General features: G+C 42.1%; 2 protein-coding genes across 8 annotated transcripts in view; one reads left to right on the top strand and one right to left on the bottom strand.

Moving 5' to 3' along the window:
- CCDC39 (coiled-coil domain 39 molecular ruler complex subunit) overlaps nucleotides 1-10,161 on the top strand; it is a 29,055-nt gene extending 18,894 nt beyond the window's left edge. The window contains exons 15-20 of the mRNA XM_079977746.1: nucleotides 1,065-1,224; nucleotides 2,787-2,893; nucleotides 6,198-6,338; nucleotides 6,522-6,701; nucleotides 6,868-6,941; nucleotides 9,631-10,161. Of these exons, the coding sequence (XP_079833872.1) occupies nucleotides 1,065-1,224; nucleotides 2,787-2,893; nucleotides 6,198-6,338; nucleotides 6,522-6,701; nucleotides 6,868-6,941; nucleotides 9,631-9,769 (801 nt within the window). The 3' untranslated portion in view covers nucleotides 9,770-10,161. The remainder of the gene's footprint in view (nucleotides 1-1,064; nucleotides 1,225-2,786; nucleotides 2,894-6,197; nucleotides 6,339-6,521; nucleotides 6,702-6,867; nucleotides 6,942-9,630) is intronic.
- A 156-nt stretch (nucleotides 10,162-10,317) lies between these two features.
- TTC14 (tetratricopeptide repeat domain 14) lies at nucleotides 10,318-27,141 on the bottom strand. 7 transcript variants are annotated; one of them, XM_079977844.1, is made up of 12 exons: nucleotides 26,874-27,132; nucleotides 23,199-23,323; nucleotides 21,445-21,644; nucleotides 20,338-20,422; nucleotides 20,096-20,225; nucleotides 19,039-19,191; nucleotides 16,880-16,951; nucleotides 16,128-16,247; nucleotides 15,902-16,024; nucleotides 14,887-15,004; nucleotides 13,240-13,349; nucleotides 10,318-11,607 (listed from the first exon to the last, which is right to left on the bottom strand). In XM_079977844.1, exons 1-12 carry the CDS (start codon nucleotides 27,017-27,019, stop codon nucleotides 10,707-10,709), a joined length of 2,283 nt encoding a protein of 760 aa, XP_079833970.1. In that variant the 5' UTR covers nucleotides 27,020-27,132; the 3' UTR covers nucleotides 10,318-10,706. The 7 variants fall into 7 exon arrangements, 3 of the variants coding, with proteins under 3 accessions (XP_079833970.1, XP_079833971.1, XP_079833972.1); XR_013839370.1 differs by having other exon boundaries at nucleotides 11,493-11,607; nucleotides 12,391-13,349; nucleotides 26,874-27,141; XR_013839373.1 differs by having other exon boundaries at nucleotides 11,589-11,607; nucleotides 13,783-15,004; nucleotides 26,874-27,139.
- Nucleotides 27,142-27,776: the final 635 nt, after the last annotated feature.

Genomic DNA, 27,776 nt, shown 5'->3' with positions numbered 1-27,776 from the left:
AGTAACTGCAGCCTATTCCACTCCTTAGGTTCTGTGACCTATGCCCACCCTACCATTTCATGAGTCTTTTGGGGTGGCAGGCAGTACAGTGGTACCTATGGATGTGAACGGGATCCATTCTGGAGCCCCATTCGCATCCAGAGCAGAACGCAACCCGCGTCTGCACATGTTGCGATTTGCCGCTTCTGTGCATGCGCATGGCGTCATTTTGAGCGTCTGCACATGCGCGAGCAGCGAAACCCGGAAGTAACACGTTCCATTACTTCCGGGTCGCCGTGGAGCACAACCTGAAAACACTCAACCTTAAGCTTCTTTAACCTGACGTATGACTGTAGTTTTAGTGGAAAACCTCAGGGTTGTTGGGTGGCCCTGTTAAACATTTTCACAGGTGATTCACAGAACCTTCTTGCTGTTGAATTGCCATGTATCAAATATTCAGCACATTTGCTGTTGATTCACGCAAGCCTAGAAATCTTTGCATATGTCCAGATTTTCACCCAGGATTGAAAACAAGCAGTATTATGAGGTGTTATTAGACAATAGGCACATGCTTAACTACTTACCCCTTTCTGATAGAGGATTCACAAACCCTCCAAGTGTCCCTATTTTCCAGGGACAGTCCCGGATTTACAGAAGCTGTCCCAGTTTTTGATTTGATCCTGGAATGTACCAATTTTTCTTAGGATGTCCCTATTTTCATCAGAGAAATGTTGGAGGGTATGGAGATATGCGACCTCTGAGCCAAGGAGATAAGAAACCATACAACCTTAAGACATCTGAAGGCAGCCCTGTATAGGTTTTTAAAAAAATGTTTAATGTTTTATTATATTTTTATATATGTTGGAAGTCGTGCAGTTGCTGGGGCAATCCAGTCAGATGGGTGGGGTATAAATAATAAAATTGTTTTTGTTGAATAGGACGTCCCTCTTTTCATTGGAGAAATGATGGAGGTATGGATTCTTTAATAAATACCAAAGTGTAATACTGCAGTGTAAGGCAGACGGGGACTGGGTATTAATCTTAAGATTCTGAATTCTGTTAATAGTGATTTTTCTTCTTTCAAGGCTGCCCAGGAAAAGGAAGATCTTCAGCGTGAAGGAGACGATTTGGATGCAAAGATCCAGCTAGCTGAGAAAGAATGTATTGCCCTAGAGAATACAATGCATGTGCTTAATAACTGCAACAGCAACTATCGAGACACATTCAAGGCAGTCACAGAGAAAAGTAAGTAGGGTAAAAGGCTAAAGTCCAAGAGCAAAGGGAGATCAGTAAAGGACTCTGCTTACTAACTGCTCTGCCACAAACACTGCAATGTAATTTACTTTTTTAGTCCTTCTAGGCTCAGAACATGCAATCTTTTCCATGTGATGCAGTGAAGTTATGGATGAAGAAGATCCAAGTTCAAATCTTTGCACAACCGTGAGCCCCACTGCATCACCTGGGGCTGGAAATGCTTGAGCCACCTAAAAAGATGTTGGATCATTGGGACTTGAAATTCAGGTTGCATTAAGCAACACAGTTCCTTCCAGTGATTTCAGATGTACCTTTTTCTCAGAAGCAATCGTTTCCTAAGTATAAAAGGCAGGTTTAATTACAACAGAAGTAGGCTTTGCTACTTAACACTGAAAGTGTAGCAGACTATATTACCACAATACAAACTAGTTTGGAAAACAAACTCAATTGGAACTTTAAAATCTCCCCCTTTTATTTGTCCCTGAATATTAAAATAGTGTTTTGATGACAGAGCAAGCATTTGCAGTTAACTTTTGCTCCCTCTGCTGGCTCTATTACTTTATTATTATGCCATCTTCATTAATAAGTTGTGAGGATTTTTGAAAAACTGCCATGTTAGGCAGTTTTAAGAGAGGAACTTCTTTAGAATTTATTAGATAAGGCATTAAAATGGTATTTGAGTTGACCATAGAGCTGGTTCACACAACACGGTAAGCCAAGCTATGACTTAGCAAGACTGAACATGCAGACTCGCAGGGACCCAGGAGTTCACAGATACTTTGCTCTGCACCAATCCCTTTTACCACCCTTAAGACATGGTGTGTCATCTGAATTTTGATTTGCAGTTAGGGTCTACCCCTAACTAATTAGAAGCTGCAACCAAGAGCAAACCTAGAAAGGACCAGAGGGGAGCAAAGCAAGAACAAGCAGCTATTGGGGAGCCTGCATATTCACACTGAGTCATATTCTCCCTAAGTCAGTTTCACTTACTATGTTGTGCGAACCAGCTTATGACGACAATCAACACTGAACCAGGGTTAAGCAATGGCTCACATTAGGTCTGCATTAGCCCATAAACTTTTCAGTCAAGCACACTGCATAATATTGTCATTTGGATTAGTATAAGGTACTGTAAAAGTGAATTTGTGTAGATCTGATCACTTTTGACGTCTCAATGCAGACTAAATGTTTTGAAATGCATCAGTTTTGTTATGCTGGAAGCAATTCATGCAGCCTCCTTTGCTGGAACGCATATCCTGTCCACAGTCCAGCATTAAATGAGTGTTCTAGACCTTTTAATAATTTAAACATTTTTAAATTAGTGCACAACTTTAACATCTACTTCTGTTTCTGATCATGTTTACGGTTGATTGTGCCTGTAGCAGTGTGGACTTTTGCCACTTTTAAAAACTCTTGCTTAGTTTACTGTAGTTGGTTCCCTGTATTTAATAGCTATATTGGACTAGACTGGATGTTTTAAAAGTAATTTTTCCTGTATGTTGCCTAGAGGTAAGGCAACCAATAAATTCAATAAATAATTGTATTTTTAATAGGTGAGGAGCACAAAGAGAAGCTGAAACTGGAAAACGAGAAAAGAGCTGCGGATGAGAAATACAGATACAAGAGAAGACAGATCAAGGAAATCCAGGAAGATATACAGGTAAAGAAACTTCTGTCTTAAGCTAAGTTTTAAGCCACTCTATAATCCTTATCCAAATTTAAACTTTTCTAGCAACTTTGTTCTTATATCTATCCACTTCCTCACACTGTGAAGTGCCACCTTTGCTTTGTAATTGGACAGGAAGAGGTGTAAAGGGAAGAATAGAATGAAGCAAATTCTGTGCAAATATCCTAGGAAGAGTATTTATTCATTCCATCCCTCACCCCCTCATACACTGTATTTTTGCTTTCAATGATTTTGCAACTGTCACTGTCTTTCTTACCAGTTCTTCTGAAGTTGTGTAGATTTAAAATTGCTTTATATATTATGGCAGGAGAAAATCAGGACGGCACCCAATTCCTCCAGCCCACGCGTTGGGTGTCACAAAACACAGGGACCAGGCCCTCTACAAGTCAGTGTTGGTGATGCTATTGGTGATAAAACCGCATCTATGCATTTGATTACACAGATAGGACCCCTGACCATTAGGTCCAGTCGTGGCTGACTCTGGGGTTGCGGCGCTCATCTCGCTTTATTGGCCGAGGGAGCCGGCATACAGCTTCCGGGTCATGTGGCCAGCATGACTAAGCCACTTCTGGTGAACCAGAGCAGCACACAGAAACGCCGTTTACCTTCCCGCTGGAGTGGTACCTATTTATCTACAGTGGTGCCTCGCAAGACGAATGTCTCGCAAGACGAAAAACTCGCTAGACGAAAGGGTTTTCCGTTTTTCGAGGCGCTTCACAAGACGAATTTCCCTATGGGCTTGCTTCGCAAGACGAAAACATCTTGCGAGTTTTTTCCCTCCCCCTCCTTTTTCTAAGCCGCTAATAGCTGCTAAGCCGCTAATAGCGCTAATCCGCTAATAGGGGTGCTTCGCAAGACGAAAAAACCGCAAGACGGACTTCCGGGTTAGCGCGATCAGATTAATGGCGGATTCCCTCCGAGCTCCGGAGGGAATCGGCTCTGCTGAAGACGGGTCTTACCGTGCCGGCGACGCGGGGACCCTTAGAAACCGCAGGCGCGGAAGCCTGCGGACTTGGTGACTCGGCAGGCACCTTTAAGCGCCTTCCCCGATCCACGAAGAGCCTTTTTAAAGGCTACCGCTACTTCAGTGGAGCGTAGCCGCGAGCCATGGCCGGAGAGCGCTGACTTTTTCCCCAAAATTCGGACTGGAAAACAAACAACCCGTGAGTAGAATGGAATCTGGACTTTAAAATTTATACCTTTGAATTCGGTACAATCGGGGGATGTGCTAAAGGGAAGTCCGCACCCCCCCTACCTACAAACGATCTAAAGCAAGGATTGGAGAACTAAGGTGGAGAGCATTGTTTTTGGTGTCAGATAAAAGATACTTCAATGAATTTGATAGAAGAAGTCTTTGTGCTAGAGAGAAAGTGAGGAATTTTGGAAGCTTTTGTGTACCCCCCCCCCGAACCCGGGAGCGTCCTGTGCGTAAGCCAGAGGAAAAAGAATAAGGAGTTTGACAGCTGTCAAAGGAGCTGTCAAACGGGCGGTTAAAGTTAAGAACTTTGTTACTTAATAACTCTCTGAACTAAAAGTGTTGCATTTGAACTGAGGTGGTTGGAAACAACGTAGCTATAAACAATAAGTAACGGACTGTTGGAAAAGGACTATCAAGTAATTGGAATCCCCCTAGGGGGAACTAGAGACATTACAATGGCTGCAGAAGGAAAATTACTGGCAGAGATAGAAATAATGTTTTTTCTCGTGGGAATCCTGCAAGAGCAGAGTACGGCTATGAACAAAGAACTTATGACCTTGAATTCTAAAACAAACAACTCTGCTGAATGCATAAAGGATTTGACTAATAAGAAATCTGCAGCTGAACCAGAAGAGACATTTTTGGAACTGGTGGAGAGGAAAGAAGGAGTGGAAAAATTACAGGAAAATACCAATCAGAAGCCTATATTGTCAGGAAATAAAGAAGAAGATCTTCGGATTACAAATCTGTGAAAGATGAGAAAGATGAAGGAGGAAGTCCCTGGAGTACCTGGAATTCTGGAATTTAAAAGAATAAAGAAATATGATTGGGACTTCCTCTTTGAGTATGGGAGATTAGCTGACCTTTTGCAGCAACTGCTTTTAAGTATTTTGGATGGAAGAAAACTTGGTGTGACTGCGACTGAACTCCTTCGAGACCCGAGGACCAACAAAAAGGGTTACCAACAAAATTGGCGGAGAGAGACTGACAGAGACTTGAAGGCCTCGGATGTGAGGAATCCGGGCTAGGAACTGTTTCTGTGGACATAAGGGATGGAAACCGGGGTAGGGAGGGAGGGGAGAACAGAATTTTAAAATTTTATGATTTTTGTATTTGGCCATTATGACATATAACTAATTAAAATATAAAAGGAGAAATTCGTGGAAGGGAAATTAGGTCGACCTTAGAAAAAAAGATTTAATGTTTATAAGAGAATTGGATAAGTTAAATGTGGATAAGTAAAAAGAGTTAAGTTTTAAAAATAATAATAATATGTTAAAGATGAGAGATAAGAAATTGCTGAATTAATTATTGGAATTGGGATGTATGAAGAGGGGGTGGGGGGAAGTCAAGGAAAGGGGGTAAAGAAAGTAAGAGTATGAAATTATATATGTTTTGTTTTTGTTTCTATTTTTGTTGTGTGTGTGTGTATAAAATGTGAAAACCTAATAAAAATTTTATAAAAAACAAAAAACCGCAAGACGAAGAGACTTGCGGAACGAATTAATTTCGTCTTGCGAGGCACCACTGTACTTGCACTTTGACATGCTTTCGAACTGCTAGGTTGGCAGGAGCAGGGACCGAGCAACAGGAGCTCACCCCATCGTGGGGATTCGAACTGCCAACCTTCTGAGCAGCAAATCCTAGGCTCTGTGGTTTAACCCACAGCGCCACCCGCGTCCCTTACACAGATAGAGGCTCCTCTAAAAACATTAGAAGTAGCAACGCCATTTGAGAGTAGAAGTCGGAGGAAGGCATATTGTTCCAAACTACACAGCCCCTACTAATTGTGTTACCCTTTATACTTTTTTATTATGGAGTATGTCTTACCTGGTATATGACCCAGAAATTTGCAAGGGTGGAATATAAAGGAAGTAACAAGTAAATCACTAGTTCCTTGAGCTTTCTTCTAACTCTGATAACATACTGTTGTTCTCATTTTACAGATCTGAGTTACAACTCAAGAAAGAATGTGCCAATGTATATTTTATTTTATTTTATTGTGTAGCATTTATTTATTGTTATGGATTTTTAAAATGGCTTCAAAACAGGTTTATGTACAAACTTGTATTTCTCCAGACCATGCAGGGTAATCTTGATACTCTTTTGAAAGAGGAGGCTCTCTGCAGAGAAAAAATACAAGAGAAAGAAGCACAAGCTTTGCAGTTAAGTAAAGACATAGATGACCAGAAGCCAAAACTAGAAAGAGCCACAAAACAGGTTAGTTTAAATGAAGATAGCATTATCATTATTAAATGAATTGCTTCAATTTCAATAAAAAAAGATAAACATTGTCCATTACTGCTAAAATATTTACTATATAAAATCTGTTAACGTGAAATCTAATTGTTACCATAGCAGCATCGATTAAAAAATACTTGTAATACTTTTCTGTCTAAAAAGGTCGCCCGAGTAACTAGAGAGATCCGAGCATTAAAGAGGACTCAATCAGAAACACAAGAAGAACAAGATATTGAACTTCGTTCATTGAAAGAGTTCAGCAGATCAATTGATACAATGTTGCACGAAGTTGCAGAATCAAATCCAGATTTGAACACAATACTTCAGAGATACTTCGAACAGGTACTCTCTCGTGTTGATAAATCTGCTTCCAAAAAACACCACTAAAAACCTTCAGAGACTAAAACCACACCACAAAATATGGCCATTTCAAAGTAATAGCCTAATATGAACTTGGTATGTTTGTTTATATGCACTAATGGTTAATACCACAATACTTTTTTTTTAGGCTTCCCTCCAGCTTCAGATTTCTTCTCGGCTTAGCTTTCGGTCATCTCCTCACAGCTCAACCTCTTCAAATATGTAAGTGCTATTATAAAAAATGTTTTAATCTTTGTTACTGTAGAGTGACCACAACATTTATCCAAAGAGGATGGGGGAAATGGTCTGTATGCAAGGTAACTAATCTTTCCTGACTGACCACTTGGCAGGAGCTGGGAAGAAAACGCACCAGTGACTCACAATTTCAGTGGGGAATAAAGGGGAGAGTTGATTTGTTACTGGTACTCTGCACACAAGCTGTCACTAAATACAGCAAGTAGAACTTGATGATCTACTGGAAAAGGAGCCCCACTTAATTTTGGTCCTGACTTTTGACCAAAGAACAGTCGTTCAGTGTTTATGGAGCTTACTTTTTCAGCTAGAGGAAAATACAACCATATTCACACTAGTATAGCACTTAAATCACCCTCATGGAGTACTAAGGAAAGGAGCTTTAATTATTCTGTGAACCCCCGAGATCTTTGGATGAAGGGCGGTGTCAGAGCTGCCTCCAGGTCCCAGCTCACAGAGGACCAACGCTAGGCTGTAGTTATGTACAAAAGTCTTTATTGCGATTCAGTTTCCCTTTTAAAGCCGCAGCGTGCAGCTCTACGTCTCGACCTTAGACCGGCGAAGTCCCGTCTGAGTCTCCTCCCCTTCCACACCAGTTTAAGACCCTCGCCTTGCTCCACCTCTTCCTAAGTTCCTTTCTCCTCTGGGCCCTCCTGCCCGCTAGGGTCTCATCCTTTCTGGACTCCTCTGACGCTGACCCTGACGATTCTTGCCCCTCCTTCCGGCGGGCTTTAGGACCTGGTTCCCTATCCGGGCTACCTTCTGTGCCGCTCGCCTGTACCTTTGAACTTGGCGCGCGCGCCCAGCCTGCAACTTTCCTCTTGACCATTAACTCGCTCTCCGATGGAGGCGTGGTCAACCCTGACTCATCTTCTCTCGCTGGTGGTGCATATGTGGGCTCTGACACCTGGGACTCCTCCCCCCCACTACGCTCTGGTGGGGAAGCTGGTCCTGATTTCCAACTGCTGCTCTGGGAGTCCCCGCTGGCCCCTTGCTTCTGGGGTGTCCCCCTTGGGTCGCCCCTTGCCCTGCCCATCGGCGCCCCCTTCTGTGAATCTTCCGATTCGCTGGAGAGGCTCATGGAATCTATCGGGCTGCTGTCATATTCTCCTACGCTGCCCTCGGATTGCTCCCCCTCGCTCTCCATCTCCTCTCCTCCCTGCGCTCCCACTGAGTCCCTGACAGGCGGTATACAAATTTAATTAAATAATTAGGCCAGGCATAGGCAAACTTGGCCCTCCAGATGTTTTGGGACTACAACTCCCATGTTCCCTAGCTAACAGGACCAGTGGTCAGGACCAGAGGTCAGGGAATTGTAGTCCCAAAACATCTGAAGGGCTGAGTTTGCCTGTGCCTGAATTAGGCCTTCAACAGCATCTAATATCTGACACACTTTCCCCCGTGGGTGGACTTCAAAGGCAGCAGCAAAGGAAAACAGGGCAATATTCAGTGCTAGAGAAGACCCATTATTATTGAAATTTGTTAGTCACTTAATTTTTCCCAAGGCAACCCAAAGCGACTTAAAACCAAACCAACAACCCCCAAATGCATTAAAACCAAGGGGCGGGGAGCGGACATTAAAAACATCCCACTTCTAAAAGGCCACAGATAAAGGCCAAAGGCCTGGTTATAACGTTTTTTACCTGGCACCTAAAGATATATAATGATGGCGCCACAAGAGGGGAGCCACCGCCAAAAAGGCCCGCTCTTATGTTTCCACCCTCCAGACCTCTCATGGAGGGGGCACATGAAGAAGGAAGAACCTCGATTATGATTGCAGGGTCCGGGTCGGTTCATAAGGGAAGGTCCATGTGTGATAAGCATTTGATAGCAGTAAAAATAAGCTCATTTCAACGATCCTTTTGAATGTGGTGTAAAATGGACTTTAACGGGCCATTCTTGGCCTAATGCTTTCAGAGTGTTGCTTCATGCATTTAAACATACTGAGCTCATTTCAATAAGCTGTTTCTTAGCATGTGCTGAGGTCATCTCCTTTTGGTGGTGGTGGGGATCTTGACTGCTTGGAGCAAGGTCTCGCAACAGTCACAGCAAGTACTGAGAAGGGATCCATCGAAGACACTATGGAACCAGATAGGAGGGGCTGGTGGAGCAGCGTTGGCCACCTGCTGTGCGTGGTTGTTGGCTACCAAGAGAAAAGGGAGAAAGGTAGCAGGGGGCTTGGCGTGGGTGTGGTGGCAGGAGTGTCAGATTGGCCCTGCCGCTGTTCATTCCCTACTGCCATGCCCTTCCCTCTTGGTAGTAAGTAGCAGCGCACAGCATTAGGAAGCAAAGTGAGCAGCACTGCCTCACTGGCCACAACTGGAATCAGACAGTAGCAAAGGCAAGAACCTCACATGCCAAGAAGTATAGCAAAGATAGGGAACGGCACCAAGAGTACTTTATGGAGGAGGCCATGCCAAATTTACCAGCCTGCTGCTGGGACAAGTGCTCAGGGAGGTTCATTAATATCTTCCTGTACTGCTTAAGATAATCATGTAAGATTCAGTGGAGGGACGAAGGCAGGGACTTCTCTTAACAAAAAAAGAAAAAAAAAGGACAGGATTTTTCCCACTGCTAATATGGATGTTACAACATCGTATTGTTTTCTGCAATATTCAAGATATATTTCTAGTGTGACATCTTTCCTTTTGTCTTCTAGGTCCCCCAAGAGTTCAGCTTCATCTGGTGCTCCGCTTAAAGTTGTATCTCTGACTTTGAGTCCCAATGCAGAAACTCTTTCACGTCCTTCTAGCCAAAGCAGCTTTTCTGGAACCTCTCGTAGCAAAAGCCCCAATTAGCTTTCAGTGTTATACTGCAGAGAATGTCTCAGAGCTTTTTAAGACATAAATAATTTAATGCTTTATCCCGCTATTTAGAAATACTAATTTGCTAAACTGCAGTAGAGTTTCTTTGTGGATAAGTAATTTAAACATTGTTTACTTTGGGTTATATCAAACAAGCTGAGTTACTGGAAAATAGAATAAAAGTTTTATTTTTAAAATAAAACCCTCAATGAACATGAAGTCATTTAATAATTTCAATAGCCTAAGAAGACTGACTTTAATGTTTCACATTTCTCCAGGTTTTTTTTTAAAGGTTCTGTAGCTTTAGCTAATGGTAATCTTTAGAAAACAATATCAAACTGTGCTCCCCTGCCCTACCCGTCTCAATAAACTTCCTCTATTCATGACTCGGCTTAAGTAGCATCTTTCACTTAAAGATTCTGAGAGCGTTAGGAAAACTTCCCCAAGTGTTCTTGCTTAAGAGGCCCCCTCTTGGCCCACCCCCCAAAATGATTCAAGTGAAAAAGCCACTGGATGATCCACAGACATTAAAGAAAACCAAGGAAGTTTTATAAAAAAATTTAATGGCAAGACAGGCTATTTACACACTAATGGCACATTTATGTTTTTATTAACAATACAAAGTTAACAGTCATCGATGCCTTGGAAATACTCCTTCTGTAAAGTGCAATTTAGATGCCATTTAAGCACAGGTGGCAGTTTTAATATTAAAGTTTCTCAGCCAATCACGCTATCACATATTAATATCCAAAACAGCAAAAGATCTTTTTTTTTAAAAAAAAGGTATGATGAAACTCTTGCATATTCGCCATTCCCTAAATCAATATCAAGTAGAGGGAACAGAAATACACACACCCCAATTTTTCCCCATTAAGAGTACAGACTCATCAAGTGATTAGAAGCTGACCTATACTTGCACTTTAAAAAAAAATCACTGGTTTTTCTGTTTACTTCCCTTTTCTCGCTCAAATTCAGCAATCTGATTAAATATGTTGACCAAATTCTGAGGCAGTTGTTTCTTAGCACCAGTTCCTGACTGTCCTTTACCATTGAGTGTTGCTTCTTCATCTCGCTCCTTGGCTTTTGTGGTTTCCCTTTCCCTGCTCTTGGGTTCTCTCTCACCTTTAACCCACGCCAATTCAGGTCTGTTGTCAGCACTGTACCTACTAGGCTCATTTATCCATTGGCTAGTATATCGGTTGTAGTGTTCAACTGATTTTGTTGAGTAATCGGACCCTGTTGGAGATGTGGAGTACTTTGTTTGGCTTGGGCTGTGCTTCTGATAATGCTCCTTCTTTGATTCTTTTTCTAATTTTCCTGAATATCTCATCTTGCTCCTGTCATCAGACTTTCTACGATACGAACCAGTACTATCCCTCCTATCAGAAGAAACTCTATCTAACTTACCCTGTTTTTCAGTTGTGTTACTATTTGCCTGAGTCTTGGAACTGCTGTAGGACTCTCTGGAATCTTCAGACCTACCTCCATAAATATCTTCAGCAGCAGAAGTCCTTGATAGAGAGTGATCTCTCTCTCTTACCTCAGTCTTATAGATTAACCTGTCCTGTCTCTCCAGCAGTTTCTCCATTTCATGCTTTTGATTAAGGAAGGAAGCAGAGGTATTGGCTGGAGGAGAGTAGCAGTCATCTTTCCTACTTTGATGTAAGAAACTCCTAGATGTGTGCTTTTTAGAGCTGCGTGAGGACTCGGACCTGTTCCGACTCCTTTTCTTACGCTTTTTGTTATCGGAAGAGGAAGAGGAGGAAGGAGATTCATCTGATGAAGAACTGCAGGAGGAAGAGGAAGTTGACCTTTTCTTTTTCTTCTTCAACCTAAAAGTTTTAATTAACCATGAGGTAATGCCGTTAGCATTAAAAATGCAGTATTTTTTGACAAATATTTCCTACTTAGCTGCTGAACTATATACATTTATATGGTTTAAAAATTTCCTGGTAGTCAAGTTCAGAAATTTGACTATTACTCCTTATCTCATCAAGATGACCAAAATTACCCACCACGTAGCAACACTAAAACAGGCATCCCCAACCTGCGGCCCTCCAGATGTTTTGTCCTACAACTTTCATGATCCCTAGCTAACAGGACCAGTGGTCAGGGATGATGTGAATTGTAGCCCAGAACATCTGGAGGGCCGAAGGTTGGGGATGCCTGCACTAAAATGTAAAACAGTATTTGAAGACCATGCGGCTGCTGTAGGAATTGCTTTACCCTCCCCTTAAAAAAATAATAAACAGTGGATTAAGTTCAGTAGATAGTATCTGATTTTGCTTACCAACACTCATTAGATTCCTAACTGAAAGGCCATATACACTTCCTTCCTTCCTTGCCTTGCCTTATGTCCCCCCTTCCTCAAAACTAATATTTTTCCAATAAAGTTTTGCCTCAACCCCTTAATCTTTGAGCTCTGATATGTGAAACTCTATTTCCTCACATTCATCTCATACTATTTTTGTCTCTTCCCCTTTTCTTTTCTGCTTTCTTCACCTGGGTCACAATATAGACTGTAACCTTACAAGAGTATTGACCTATGTTTATTCCAAAGTACTATATACAGTTATGGTACTGTATAAACAATTTTGGCAGTTATTCAGCTTTACCTATGAAAGACTAAATTGAGTGATTCAATACTGGTGCCTAAAGATTTGAAATTGGGAAAGGTATGTTTTGCTTCTTCACATGAGTGTAATGACTGCACAGGTTGCTTCTGTTTAATTTATGTTAGGTTCCCAAGGATTGTATGCTCCAGGAAACAAAAGGTTGCATATGGTGAATGGTACAAAAAGAGGAGCAGGGCCAAAGAATCTTCTTTCCATTGTCTTATATATATTATCCTGTATCATCAATGCAAAAGAGTAAAAGACTTGCTTATAACGAGATATTTTGTATATAACAAGAGGTCACATTTTCCCCACCCTCTGTGGTTAAGATTCCTTAATGTCCATGTTCATGTCACAGTAAGCCATAATGGGTTACCATGCATGAATGACTTGCACTCACTTCGCTGCTCCCCAATACCACTAGAAGGAAACAAATGACCCCAGATTTCATGGTGTTTCATTCCATACAAGCCACTGTAAGTCCAGGCTTGTTCATAGTGTACTCATTGCTGTAACCCTACAATGCAGTCTGACTAGATGGCTAAATACCTGGTTAAGAGCAACCCATTCTGTTCTCTTATGAAATGTGAATTAAATAATGCTTAGGGCATTCAAAACCATGCCTCAGAGTTCAGCTGTCATTACAAAGGAACTTGGTGCTTTAATCTTCCTCATTTATTCCCTGAGACTTTAAAAAAAGAAATAACTCTTGTGAAGGTTCTCATCAGCTTTTTTCACTAGAAGGAAGACACACACGCCACAAAATCAGCTCACCAATAACCACAAATGCCTTACTATACTTACAGTACCAACAAGGCTCTATAGAAGGTTGAATATAATGGAGGTTACCTTTTTTCTTCTTTTAAGAGCTTACGCAGTTTTTCTGCACTTGTTTCTATTTTCTTCTCTTTTTGTCTCTCTTCTTTTGCAGCTTGTTTCTCTCTCATTTCCAGAGATTTCTTTTTTGAATCCCAACATTGAAAATATTCCATTAACAAGCCAGTGTTGACCCAAGGTTTCCCCCCCAAATTCCACCCAATATTCACACAGTTTACACCAACCCCAAGGTATCAGATCCAAAAACAAAGGTATTCAAATGGGATGTTAAGCATTAAGATGAACAAGTATGGCATTAAGGGCCATGTTTGCAGTTTAAAACCCATACATTAAAAGAGAATAATAATAAAAGGACAAAGATGGGAATTAGCATCCATTGCCCAATACAATGACATTCGTAATTCAGAAGGCATAAAAGGAAAAATAGCAAAGTGGTCGGCCATACAGAATTAACCAAATACAGAGGCATCAAGGAAATAATCATTATTTGGATTTTTGCGTAAAACGTGATCCAAATTAAAACATAATTGGAAGAGGCCATGTATGAATACAAACCATATGGCAACCGTATCACAGCCCAGTTTGATGCATGGTTTACACACGTAATCATATTCCAATGGGTTGTTGATGAGCAGCACCAGAGGTCAGACACAGCAGCAACAGTTCCAGTTCAGAGGAAAATGCATTGAAGAAAAACATATCATCAGTATTACAGGAGGGCGACTGTTAAGTCTCAGCAGTAACTCAAGTCAACTTTGCATGTGCTTGTTTAGATTTCCCCCCTCACTGTCGGATGCTCCCCACCAAGGGGAGAGAGGTACATATACGAAGGGGGACACAGAGTCTATTTTTACCAAGCTTCCATTTACAGGCTGCTTTTTGCTGGCATGTTATGTGGAAATGTCTCGGTAAAAATAGACATGGCATCCCGCTTTGCATGTATTCTTCTCTGCGTGACAGAAGAGAGGCAGCATGTAGAGGGGGAAAGCCCAATACTGGCACGTACAAAGTGACCCTCAATGTGTTTCAAACATGCACGCTATAAATAAATCTCATCTGGAAAACTTTTATGATCAAACTTTGAGGGCATGCTAACTAATCCTGTAGGTTAAGGATCTCTGAAAATTATATTCAGTTGTAGGTAATCAGCAAGCTCATGGCACATCAAGATAGCTGAATCTAGTTGCTGGATCAATATCCCAAATTATTGGCACCCGTGCCAAAAGAAAAGGCAATCTTTTCTTTTGCAGGATTTATTTTGGTTCCGCTGGAATCAAGTTCTTGTAAGCCTCCCTGTACCAACCTTGCAATCTGATCCCAAGCATACACGTGCTTCAGAAACAAGCTTAATTCTGACAACACTTATTTCTGAATAACTGCTCTGAAAGTTCACTTAACTACTAAATACAGATAGGTCCTGTTGGCAGAGCTAATCTGATTGAGGCATCTTGAATCTAGCTTCAGTGCCATATTCTACCTCTTCTCTCAAATCAGCCCCCATCCCTGACTTATCAGCAGTTCAGAAACTCCACACACATCCAATTTGATAGGTGCAACCACGCTCCCAGTAAATGACCCATGGAAGCTTGCGAGAACAAAAAATAATGCATGCCTCTTGATGCATTTACCTCAGTCAACTAAGAGAAAGTAAAGAATCACCTGCATCTGCTTACGAAGTTTCACCAAGGCATCCTCAGCTTCTTGAAAGGTCTCATCTATGTTTAAAGCCTTCTTGTAGTAACTCTCAGCATTCAACAGCTTATCTTCCTCTTCTAACCTGGCAGATGATTTTATACAACATGTAAAGTATTCTAACTACCACAATTAGCCTCAGCTACATTTATAGAGTGAGAACACTTTATGCTTAAGAAATACTTTGTGATCAGTCCATCAGCATTATAACAATGTGGGAACACGTTCTCATGTACCTCCCACCATGCAAATGTCATTGGGTTGAACCTGAGCACAGCGAGGCATAACAAATTTCATAGCAGAGGTGATTGTGCGACATGTTACTGCACTAAATAATCAAGCATCTCCTAGGTATGGTTTAGTTCAGAAATCCTTATGGAGAGAGATGGCAGTGAAATGACAGTTCTGCTAATTGAATTCAGCATTTTGCATGATAAAAAGAACTTACATTTAAAACAAAGGTTAGGATGCAAGATGCAGCAGATGCCCACAACCATAATAATAATAATAATAATAATAATAATAATAATAATAATAATTTTATTTATATCCCGCCCTCCCCAGCCGAAGCCGGGCTCAGCCAGGCTAACAACAAGAAAGTAGTAGGAATATAGTATATTAGTAGGAATATAGTATATAGTATTACAATATAGTAGGAAGGACAGCAACAAAAAAGTAGATGCCAAGGTATGGTGGGATGGGTATGAGTGGAGCTGGGTTTTCCTGTCAAACCACATAGTGACATTAGCAAAAGGAGCCTGTGCCTCAATCCCAGCCCTCTAAAACAGCAAGTTTTGTTGACACCGATAACTTTTCCCACCTCTCCTTTGTCTTTGAGATAATAATGAATGTGTGTGAGAGTCGGAAAAAGCACTGACTTCCCTGAGCATGACAGCTTTGGCTAAGGATCCTGTAAGTACAGTACTGTAGGGGGAAATGAAAGACGCTTATATGTTTGGCCCAGTCACAAGGCAACACTTACTGTCCTCCCCGTTCAACAAGCGTTTGGCAAAGGTATTTCCTGGCATTTCTGTGTGTTGGACAGTTTTCTAGAGCAACCTGAAAATCATCAATTGCTTTATTTAAGCTTCCTTTTGTTGCATACCTAGAAGGGGGGGGGGGAACCTTGTTAAGTACAAATGTTTTAAATTTGCTCATAAAATTATTTAAAATTCTGCATTCCAGCTACAAATCAAACAGACACTTACAGAGCTCCACGGGCTACTAAGGCTTCAACATTTTGCACATCTATTTCCAGCGCCTTGTTGTATTCATTCATAGCATCCACATGGCGGCCTTCTTTGAAATAATCCACACCAATCTTGACACTAAAAAAAAAATGGCATTATGAATATTATGGTTTCTATATGCAAATCAATAACTGGGTAATTTGCTGCAGTAGTTCAAACTTGATAAGCTGTGAAGGTTAGTGACATTCCTAATTTTCTTTAGCTCCTAAATCTGCCTAATGCACTTTTTCTCATTATCATTGCAGATTTTCTCCAAATTCCTTAAAAACCAGTTTTAAAATGCAGTGGAGTTTCCTCAAGTTACATGAAGATAAGGACAGAATTCTTTGGGGACTAACCTTATCTCTCATTGATCCTCCATGGGGAACAAAGTAACATTTAGCACTTTTATCCACATGTAGACAAACAGCAAATGCAATGATAGGAAAGCTCACTCCAGTCTTGTGAGCCAGAAGTACATGATCCAGAAATATGGCTAAATGGGAAAACTAGTTAAGTATCATCACACTTAATTTTTTTTTAAAGTATTTCCTTAAATATCTACGTTCTCACTTTACAAGCACCTCAGCATGGTTCCCAATCATAAACCAGAGGAACTTGACAAATAGCTAATGTCCATTTCAAGCAAGTATCACGATCCTGGGAGGAAAATGATAGTTCTTTCCAGTCTTACATAAAACATTTGCCTATCAATATGAAGACGTGCATACCATTTTAAGGCCCAGGAGGCTGATTGTTTTTTCCTCAAAGCAATGGCAAAATCTTCTTCGTTGAAATTTTTGCTAGGGGAGAAAAATAAATCAAGGAACATTTAAATCATAGACGCATAAGAGCTGGAAGGTACCTCCCAGGGTCATCTAGTCCAACCCTCTGCAATGCAGCAATCCCAACTAGATCATACATGACAGGGGCCATCCAACTTTTGCTACAAAACCTCCAGGGAAGGAGAGTCCACCACCTCTTGTGGGAATCGGTCCCTCTGTCCAACAGCTCTGACTGTCAGAAAGTTCTTCCTTTCTTGTAACCTGAATCAACAACCCCCTTCTTAAAATCAGTAATCTTTACATGGAAGACTCAAAGCTAAGTTTTGGCCCCTGAGCTGTCCCCATTAATTCCTTCTTTAGATCACCCTGCCTTTAGGCAGAAAGGTTAAGTATCAGAAATATAAAGCGTGGTAGGTGAAACAGAGGTCTTTACAGGATATGGGACCTACTGCTCAAAAGTAAACTGATCACTAAAGGAGGGCTAAAGGAAAATCTAAAAAAAACGGCACCCTAACTGGCTCCAGCTGCTGCAGTCTTGTTTGTCCACAAAACATTTAGAATGAAAAGCAAAAGGACTGATGGTATTTTAATTGATATGTACCAAGTCTCACTGCTTCATCGAGTTAGTGTATGCTTGTGGAATATTATATGGGAAATGCAAAAATGTTAACGTTTAGTATGTGAGGCCAAAATAAGCAAAGGAGGACCTTGCCCCTAAAAATCTATTTATCTTGCCTTCAATGAGTTTCTCTGAAGGTCGTCCTCAGGTGGCATTTGACTAAGATTCACTTAGCAAAAATCAATAAATCCTTATCCTCTCTCTGCTGGAGGGGCTGTAGTAGTTTTGGATCCTATTTCCATGTTCTGTGGGAATGCAAAATTGCTCACATGTTCTGGACCAGTTTCTGATATTATTTCCAAATCTGGCTTTAGCTCGGCTTTCACTAAAAATGGATTCTGACCTCACTATCGGACACAAAGATTTAGGGTTCTTTTTATTGACAGCCGCACATTTAGTGATAGCATGCTTTTGGAAATCTAAGGTTCAGCAACATATGGGAGATGGCTATCTCAGAGCAACTACTCAGGCACAGAAAGGTAGCAAAAGGTACTGCCAAGAGATACATTTATTGAAACTTTGTCTCCTTTCTTTTTGTATGTAAGGGCAGAAGACATCCCACCGACTACCCAGATTTGTCCATGGAGAGGCTATATTAACCATTAATGCATTAAGAGTATGTTTGAGATGATACTACACAATTAACGTAATTTTAAGTGGATATAGTATTACATAACTAGACTTGTACCCAATTCTTATTACAGTTTTGTTATTTTGGAAAATTAAATTTTTATTTTTATTTTATGCTGTAAGCTGCCCAGAGTGGCTGGGGAAACTAGCCAGATGGGTGGGGTATAATAATAATAATAATGATGATGATGATGTGTGGAGGTGATGTACATGGTTTTCCACCTCTTCATTTAATTCCTGCAATAACCCTATGAGGTAGGTTAGGCTTTATGGCTGAGGGGGAATTTAAACCCTGGTCTCCCAAGTCCTAGACCATGGATAGGCAAACTAAGGCTCAGGGGCCGAATCCAGCCCAATCAACTTCTAAATCCAGACTGCAGATGGTCCGGGAATCAGCGTGTTTTTACATGAGTAGAATGTGTCCTTTTATTTAAAATGCATCTCTGGGTTATTTGTGGGGCACAGGAATTCATTCACCCCCCCAAATATAGTCCAGCCCCCCACAAGGTCTGAGGGACAGTGGACCGGCCCCCTGCTGAAAAGGTTTGCTGACCCCTGTCTAGTCTAACACTTTAGTCACTATCCCTCAGTAGGTGGCTGAATTAGTTTAAATCTGGTTATGGATCAGAACATTAACCTGTTGCCCAATATAAAATATTTGCTTTGTTTGTTTAAGAAGTTTAATAATAATTTAGTTGCAAATGGAAAAAGAGCTTTTCCTGCACTCTTTTTTTTGTTTTTTAAAAAAGTAATGGAAGTTTCACTTTAGTGAGCAATCTCAAAATAAAGTAAACCTGGAAGCTGCCCAAGGTTTAAAAGAACTGCAACACTTTCTGTGAAGAGGTGCCTTATATACCTTTGTAGTCCTCTCATTAAGGATGGTGGGCTGGATTCATTCAATCCTAGTTTTCCTACCAGAAACTCAACTACAGCTGGATTGGCAAAGCCCAAGGAATGATGTAAAACTTTATCATATGTTTCCAAACTGCTGGCTATTTCAACACTTTTCCTGGGGAAAGAAAAAGAGAGGTAGCAATTATGAGCATTCTGTCTTTGGTTCAACCTTGACAGGGACATCTTTCCCATTCTATTTCTAATACAGAACTGATGAGGGACAAGCATAAAGATACATGGAAAGGTTGCCAATGGAATATGCCCAACTCACCCACTTCCTCAAGGGCTACTGGCACAACCACAAAATAGTTACTTTGTGAGGAGTTGCTGGTCATAAAATGTTCGTAGCACTTCCCGCTCTATGCCTGCATTTGTTTTCTGAGAGGAACAAACACAACTTCTCTGTCTCCATTGACTGGATAGGGCAGCCTGCCTCAATCTAGCATTTAGAGACTGAATGCAAAATGTTTCTCTTCACAATGAAGTGAACGTAAAACTCATTAATGGGCTAGAAACACTCTGCATGTATCTAAGAAGTCATGAGAATGTGCCACATTAAATATTTCGCCAGCTGCTTCTGAACTTGTGTGTACCCCATCCCCAAATCCTATCACAAGGTCAAGGAAAACCTTAGAAACCTTTGCTTTTAGATAACCATGGGTTCCTGTTGTCTGACTGGTAATAATGGCCAGCTTCAAGCCACTGGTTATGAAGTTGGCTTGTTTAAATTAATGATAGTGATGACTATAGTATCTAGATTAGACAAAAGGGCAAAGTGTCATTAACTAAAAGGAAATGAAAGCTTCAGAAATCCTCTCTCTAAACTCACAGGAGCAGAGGGAAAGGGACGAAGTGTTCAAGCCCAGAAGACTAGGATGACTTATGTAGTGTGAAACTATGGTTGAGCATTATGTTCAAATGTGGCTAAATATTTTATTCTATTAAGGAAAGCTCAGTATGTGCCAAAGAGTTTATTGAGCCACTAAAGAAAGCAGATGCAGTATATTACTGTTTCGTACCTGTAGTGCAGAGGCAGATCTTCTGAGCTGATTACTCCTAATTTGGTACTTGCTAGACTGGGTGATAGAGCAGAGCTGTGCAGTGAGACTGTGAGCTTTTCATGGTAGCGATCAATATCCTTGATTGCAGCTATTAAAACACAAAAAAGGCTTGATTTAAGCAGCAGAATATCCTGTCAACATATCCTGAAAATAAATATGAAGGGGGAATCTAGTTGTGAGGCTAAGTCAAATTAACTTGCCTTGGATAAGGTCACCTGTTTGATAGTATGATAAAGGGTCACCATGGCTGCTCTGGGAAGGCACATCCCTCAATGGACAAAGAGCCTGAAATAGAAACCAAATGACCAAAAACTTTAGCATCCTTTACCAGACCAGTAAATGTTCTTGCTGGGGCAAGGGGAACACATATAACTTATATAAGTGAATTCTCAGGCCAGCTATATTCATTGCAGGGAGGGGTTCACTTAGGAGATACCATGTTGGTCTGAACTTGCTGTAATGGCAACACTGAAGATTCAGTCCTGCTGACATTTTAGCTCCAAATCACAAGGGGAGGGAACAATACGCGCAAGGGAAAACATGATAAGAGAGGTGGATTTGTGTTTTCTTCCTATTTTTGCAGTGTTCACCAGCGCGGCTGTTGCTGGTCCAGCCCCGTAATTCTCCCAGTGTCCCACATAGGTTAGGAATTGCTGTAAAGCTGAGAAGCTCCCAGTAAGATAAGAACGTGATCTGACAGAGAGCCTTGTAGTAAGGCAGTGAACATGAAGTCACTTGCAGATCCTTCTTTTTATGTTTACAGGGCCTCATGAAAATCTTTGGCCTCTCCTCCAGACAAAGAGGTGCTTCTCCAAGCAGAAATGCTTCTTGCACATTTTCCAGTAAGATACATACAATTTACACTTTTGCATAACACCCTTGAGCACAGAAAAAGGAAGCAGAATTCATTTGAAAACAAATTCTAATCAGCTTTTGCAAAGCAAAATGCATAAATGCTTGCAAGAATGTCATTTTGAGATGTCTCCCGTCTTAAAGAGCTGCACAAATGCTATCAAAACTGCAACAGAGTTCACTTGAAGGCTTTTATGTCCTCAAAATAACCTTTAAACAGAAAAAGAATGAGAAACGTTTTGCTGAGGTAGCGAAACATCTTCTAGCTCACCACTTTTCAAGGCCACACTACAGTAAAAGCTTTAAACTATTGACTGTCCCACAGCACACATTTACTTTTCCTGAGCAAGCAGCTCCCAATTTGTTGTACAAAAAGCTAACACAAAACGAAATGATCCATCAGAAAGTGTCTCCAGCGCAAGAATTCACATGTGAATAGTTATCATCAGACTTACAGTGATCTCTAGATCTGCTATCTCTCGAGTGACGCCACTTCGAAGGCAGAACAGCACCATGAAAAAACCAAATTCTCGAATGGAACTAATCCTTCCGATCACTATGTCCCCACGCTCAATATCACGGAAAAACAGCTCTCTCCTCTCTCCACTGGGAACTTCCATGAACTGCTCCAAAGGTGGCATAGTAGCATAATAATCTTCAATTGAGATAAAAAGAGTCATGTTGAAATAAAATATTATATAAACAGTTTTTAAAATATGATATTATCCACTGTATCACATAAAAACATTTTAAATAAAAAACTGCCACCTTACAGTGTAACCTTTCACATGCCTACTTCAATGGGGCTAAAACTCACAGGTAAGTGGGTTTAAGATTTCACTCTTACAGAACAGTCCTAAACATGCCTACTTAGAAGGAAGTTCTAATGAATTCAGAGGGGCTCACTCCCAGGCAATTGGGGTTAGGATTATAGCCACAGCTTCTTACAGCTATTCACAATTTTGACACACAAGCCACTTAGTACACTCCCCACCTGGCCCAAATTAGTATTTAAAGAACTTGTCTACTTGGACCAGAGCTGGGACTTGACCCCAAAGAGAAGAGATCCCAGCTGTGGTGCATATATTAAAATCACATTTATTATATAGTGGGACAGAGCACAGAATAACAGAGAAAATACTAATACAACTATTTCCCCAATGAAAATTGGTGTCTGAAAAGGATGTGTAGTTTTTAATTCAAAACATCCACTTTCAAGCTTCACAAACTTCAGAAAATGGAAGATCTAGACACACTGAAAACCAAGTCCACCTTTTAGTATGTTTCTTGATGAGATATGCATATATTTAAACATTTATTGATTTGTTTTACTTGATATAGGAATCCTAGGCAAGTGAGAAGCAACAGACATCAAATGATATGTTGTGCAAAGGCTTTGGCACTATGAAGCTATTCTGTATTATACCACATTTGCAAATACTATTCCAACTACAGTATTTTTCACCCTATAGCACGCACTTTACCCCCTCCAAAAACGAAGGGGAAATGTGTGTGCGTCCTATGGGGCGAATGCAGGCTTTCGCTGAAGCCTGGAGAGCGAGAGGGGTCAGTGCGCACCGATCCCTCTCGCTCTCCAGGCTTCAGGAAGCTATCCGCAAGCCTTGGGAGCCCGCGGAAGTTCCCGCCAGGCTCCCACGGCTTGCGGAGAGCTGCCTGCACCCTGAAGCCTGGGCACGCTGAGCAGTCGCACCCGGGCTTCGGGTAGCTCTGCGCAAGCCGCGGGAGCCCTCCCACGGCTTGCGGAGAGCAGCCTGTTCTGGTGGCTGGGGTCGGCGGAAGCTCGGGCTTCCCCCACCCTAGTCCCGTGCCTGGGGGGGCGGAATAATTTTTTTTCTTTATTTCCCCCCAAAAAAACTAGGTGCGCCCTATGGGGCGAAAAATATGGTACATCTGAAAAATGTTGCTTAGCATATTACTGTTGCCTGGAATACTAACAACGCTTGAACTCTAAATCAAGAAGTAATGTGAACGGATTATTAACAGTACAGTTTTCAAAAACTGCTTTAATAAATATTTCACTTCTAATACTTAAAAGAGCAAAATATTTCATATGAAGGTTTTCCTCAATTTTTCTAGACCATGGGGTGAGAGAAGAAAGAAAAAAACATTAAGGAGATGCACTTATCAGCATGTACCACTAATCACAACATGACTTACAACTTTTGCCTTGTCTTAGTAGAAATCTTACCTTCATTCCCTTCATTTGCTTCTGTTGTTGTTGGCACATTTGTTTTCCAAGCATGAGAAAAAAGAAGATCAGCTTTTTTTGCAATGAAATGCTGTATCTCAATATTTTCAAGTCCTCTCTCTTTCCTGAAACAGCAAAGAAAAGAGATTAGCACCTCCTAAATCAGGGCCCACCAACCTGGGGTGACACCTCCCATGCTACCCTCAGAAAGGTCTCTTTACGACTCTGGGGTTGCACTCTATAGGCCGAGGGAGTCAGCATTTGTACGCAGACAGCTTCCGGGTCATGTGGCCAGCATGACTAAGCCACTTCTGGCGAACCAGAGCAGCGCACGGAAACGCCATTTACCTTCCCACTGGAGCGGTACCTATTTATCTACTTGCACTTTGATGTGCTTTCGAACTGCTAGGTGGGCAGGAGCTGGGACTGAACAATGGGAGCTCACCCCGTCACGGGGATTCGAACTGCCAACCTTCCGATCGGCAAGCCCTAGGCTCTGTGGTTTAGACCACAGTGCCACCTGCATCCCTTCTTTAAATAGACCTGAGTAAATGTTCCCTCTCCAGCCCCAGGAGCTTTCATAAGGGATCCATTTGCAGAGAAAGACCTGAGGGGAGAGAGACCCTTTATTGGACAGAGGGGGTGGTGGGTTTCACCTGTGCTGCCCCACCCCCAAGCCGAGGAACCTTCAGAAGGGAGTTGCTGCCACAGGCATTATGTGTATTTTAATGAGCTGAATAGAGTAAAAGATTATGAGTCATGGGTGTGTGGAGGGAGTGTTGTATGAACTTAACAGTGCTTAGTTTATTTTATGGCTGCTATTTTATTAATGTTGTCAATATTGTTTTACAGGTTATAAATGCTGTATTGATTTCTTAAGCATACAATGTGACTTTTGCTTTAACTGTGATGTTTAACTTATTTTTTAGTCATTGTTTTGGTAACAGTGTTTTATAGATTGTAACTGTTTCACTGAAGATTGTTAATTGTTCTGTATGATTTATGCTATACAGGCAGTGACTTTGAGGTGCGTCTGATATGTGTGCAACCACGAAGCACATCACAGCAAACCCAGAAGTGACCTGAAAATGTCACAAAAGGGGGTGGGGAAGGAATGGCGTGTTTGTAGGGTTTTGCAATGGGTGTTCCGATTATACACGATTTCATGTAAGCGTGCAGTGCCAAGGCATGCAACCCCCTCGCAAATCGGTCACTGCCTATATTTGTGATGTTCTATCATGTTGTTATTATTTACTGCTTATAAGCTGCTTTGGGATTCATTTGGATGAAAAGCAGCATAGAAATGAAATAAACCAAATCAAATTCTCTGCTTTTACTGCTCAATTCCTGTCTGCACTGACTCAGCCTTTCCTACATGCAGCATGCACTCTTCAAAATGTGCAGGTTTGGAAAGTCAGACCCCCCCCCCTGCCCCGCTGTGAGTGGAGGAAAGGTGCAAGGAGTTTCTCTCTCTGACTGCAAGGTGGCTGATGCAAGTGCTTTTCCCACAGACGAAATAGGTGATGACAGGGGCCTATCCACACTCTTTTGTGGTCCTATATATTTTTCCTGCTCTTTCAGATGTAGCAGGCTTGCATTTCCTCAAAATTTCAAAAGGTTCCCTACCCCTGCCCTAAAGGAACACTGTTCCAAATGAGAACTTGGCAACTTGATTACTGTAACAGCATTGTAGATAGAAAACACACCATCTCATTCTAGTAAGTCTGCTGTAAAGTGCACAACTTTGCTCTTCCAGCTGATGCTTTGTAATTATATGGTTAGGAACATGATTGTCTAATTCCGCCTTGAGCCATTTCTGCATTCAAAACACATTAGCTCTTAGTCAGCTACCCTTTCAGCCTTTAGCATATCATTAAACATATGTTTCTTTCTTGATGCCATTAAACTGAGATCTGTACAGTCCTCAGTATGTTTATTTAGAAGTCCTATCAAATTTAAAGACGCTGCTTCCCTAGTACGTTCTGGAGTCTGACATAGCTGGTTGGTGACTGCCAATGCTATACATGTATACACACACACGTATATATATGCTTGTGTGTGTTATTTGTATATAAAAATATTCCTATGCCACTTTATCATAAGAATATCAAAGCAGCTTACAATAGGATCTTTATATAATAAAAGCACATAAAAATTTAAACCAGAGACCATCAGTTAACTGTTATGGAAAGATGTGTTCTTAATTGCCTGCATAAGCTTGGCAGAATAGAAGTTTTTCAGCAGTCATTTAAAAGTTTAAATAGATGTCCCTGCTCAAGTTCTCATCATTACCACCATCAACATTTTACTTGTATGCCACCTTTCCATAGTTAAAACCATGCTCAAGGCGGCTGAATCTCTATTGACACCAATATTCCACAGGACTGGGCCAATGACACCAGAGGCTCTGTTGCATGTTAATGTCAAATGACTGTCACCAACTCAGAATAAAACCAGTGCCATTCCTGCAATGATATTAAGTGATCAAGCTGGGATATGAGGGCACAGCTGGATGGCACAGAAGTACTAACATCTAACTGCTGTGCTGGAGGAGAATTGGGGCTTTACATCATACAACACAAAATGCCACATTGGGCGGGCGGGGGGAACGGACATGTTTATGGTGTGGAAACTTCCTACAGCTACAGCCTGCTTTCAAACCTTATCCAGCAAAACCTGCTCACTGCAGATGGTGACAGCAGCCACGAAATTAAAAGACGCCTGCTTCTTGGGAGAAGGGCAATGACAGGCCTAGACAGCATCTTGAGAAGTAGAGACATCACCTTGCCAACAAAGGTCCGTATAGTTAAAGCTATGGTTTTCCCAGTAGTGATGTATGGAAGTGAGAGCTGGACCATAAAGAAGGCTGATCGCCGAAGAATTGATGCTTTTGAATTATGGTGCTGGAGGAGACTCTTGAGAGTCCCATGGACTGCAAGAAGATCAAACCTCTCCATTCTGAAGGAAATCAGCCCTGAGTGCTCACTGGAAGGACAGATCGTGAAGCTGAGGCTCCAGTACTTTGGCCACCTCATGAGAAGAGAAGACTCCCTGGAGAAGACCCTGATGTTGGGAAAGATGGAGGGCACAAGGAGAAGGGGGCGACAGAGGACGAGATGGTTGGATAGTGTTTTCGAGGTTACCAGCATGAGTCTGACCAAGCTGCGGGGGGCAGTGGAGGACAGGAGTGCCTGGCGTTCTCTGGTCCATGGGGTCACGAAGAGTCGGACACGACTAAACAACAATATGTATATAGGGTATATATTTAATGTTTAATAGGTTATTGTATTTTAGTGTTTTGTTGGAAGCCGCCCAGAGTGGCTTGGGAAACCCAGTCAGATGGGCGGGGTATAAATATATTATTTATTATTATTATTATTATTATTATTATTATTATTAAAGCACCTACACATGTTCAGAGGCGCTTTCATGGGATAATACAGCGCCTCAGGGGCGGGCTGCAAAATAAAAACAAACCCTAGGAGAGCTCAGTCGGCGAGACTCTTCATCTCAGGGTCGCGGGTTCGAATCCCACGCCAGGCAAAAGGGATTCCTGCACTGAAAGGGGGTTGGACTAGATGACGCAACACGCGCCCATCCAGAGGCCCCGCCCCCTCTACGAGGAGCCCCGCCCCCTTTCCCCTCCCTCCCCCAGCCAAGGCAGGGCCCGCTTACCTGGCTGGCGGCAGCGCCTCCAGGCCAGGCCCGCCAGGCGGCAGGAGGCCTCGGAAGTCGGGGTTGTCGTGCTGCTCTGTACGGAGCAAGGGGAGCAGCGCCGGCCCGTGAAAGCCGAGCGCCTGGCGGAGCAGGTCCCGCTCCATCCCCCGCGCCGTCGGCCCGCCTGCTCCTCCCCCTCACGCAGAACTATCTACGCGACCCGGAAGGGAAACCTTTCCGTAGACTTTCCCTCACGCCCTTCTCCCCGCGCTGAAGCGGCGAATTCGGCGCAGGCGCAGAGGGGAACTCCGCTCGTCAGCATTAAGCTCCAGTCGCGAGGAAGGGGGGCGGGGAGGCGGGGCTTGGCGAGGAAAGGGCGGGAAAGGCCGTTGCTTCGCTCTATTTACCTCACGAAGTGATCGCGCCTCAGTAAAAGGCGAAGTGCGTTTCTCTGTGGCTTCGCGAGGGGAGAACGGAGTTGGCCTTAAATATAATAAAATGAATTTTTCTTGCCCTTGTGAAGCTTGTTTCTTTCTTTCTTTAGTGCAGTAGCCTAATGTCATTCAGAGACGCATGAAATACGACAGGCGCGCGCACTCTACACTTTCCAGAAACTGAAGACATTTTTGCTCTCCATAGGCTTTCCCGGGCATGGGAGCAATCCTAAGGATGATAAACCACAATAGAATAAGATTTTTGGGGGGGAGGTAGGTGGAAATTCCTGATCTAAACTCCATTGAGGAGGGGGCCTAAACGGGAGCATGAAAACGAGCCTTTAAAATAGTTTCGTTTCATAACATCCTTTTTGGTGGCTTCAGTTGAGACTGGTCAGACAATGCTGAATTGGTTCAGGGTGATTTCAGCCTAAAGCCCCTTCCTATCTAGCCACAAATTTGAGGATGCCCTCCTTTTCAGGACTTA

The sequence above is a fragment of the Podarcis cretensis genome, assembly GCF_951804945.1.
Source record: "Podarcis cretensis genome assembly, chromosome: 5".
Classification (NCBI taxonomy): domain Eukaryota; kingdom Metazoa; phylum Chordata; class Lepidosauria; order Squamata; family Lacertidae; genus Podarcis; species Podarcis cretensis.
This window is presented reverse-complemented; position numbering and strand designations above follow the sequence as displayed.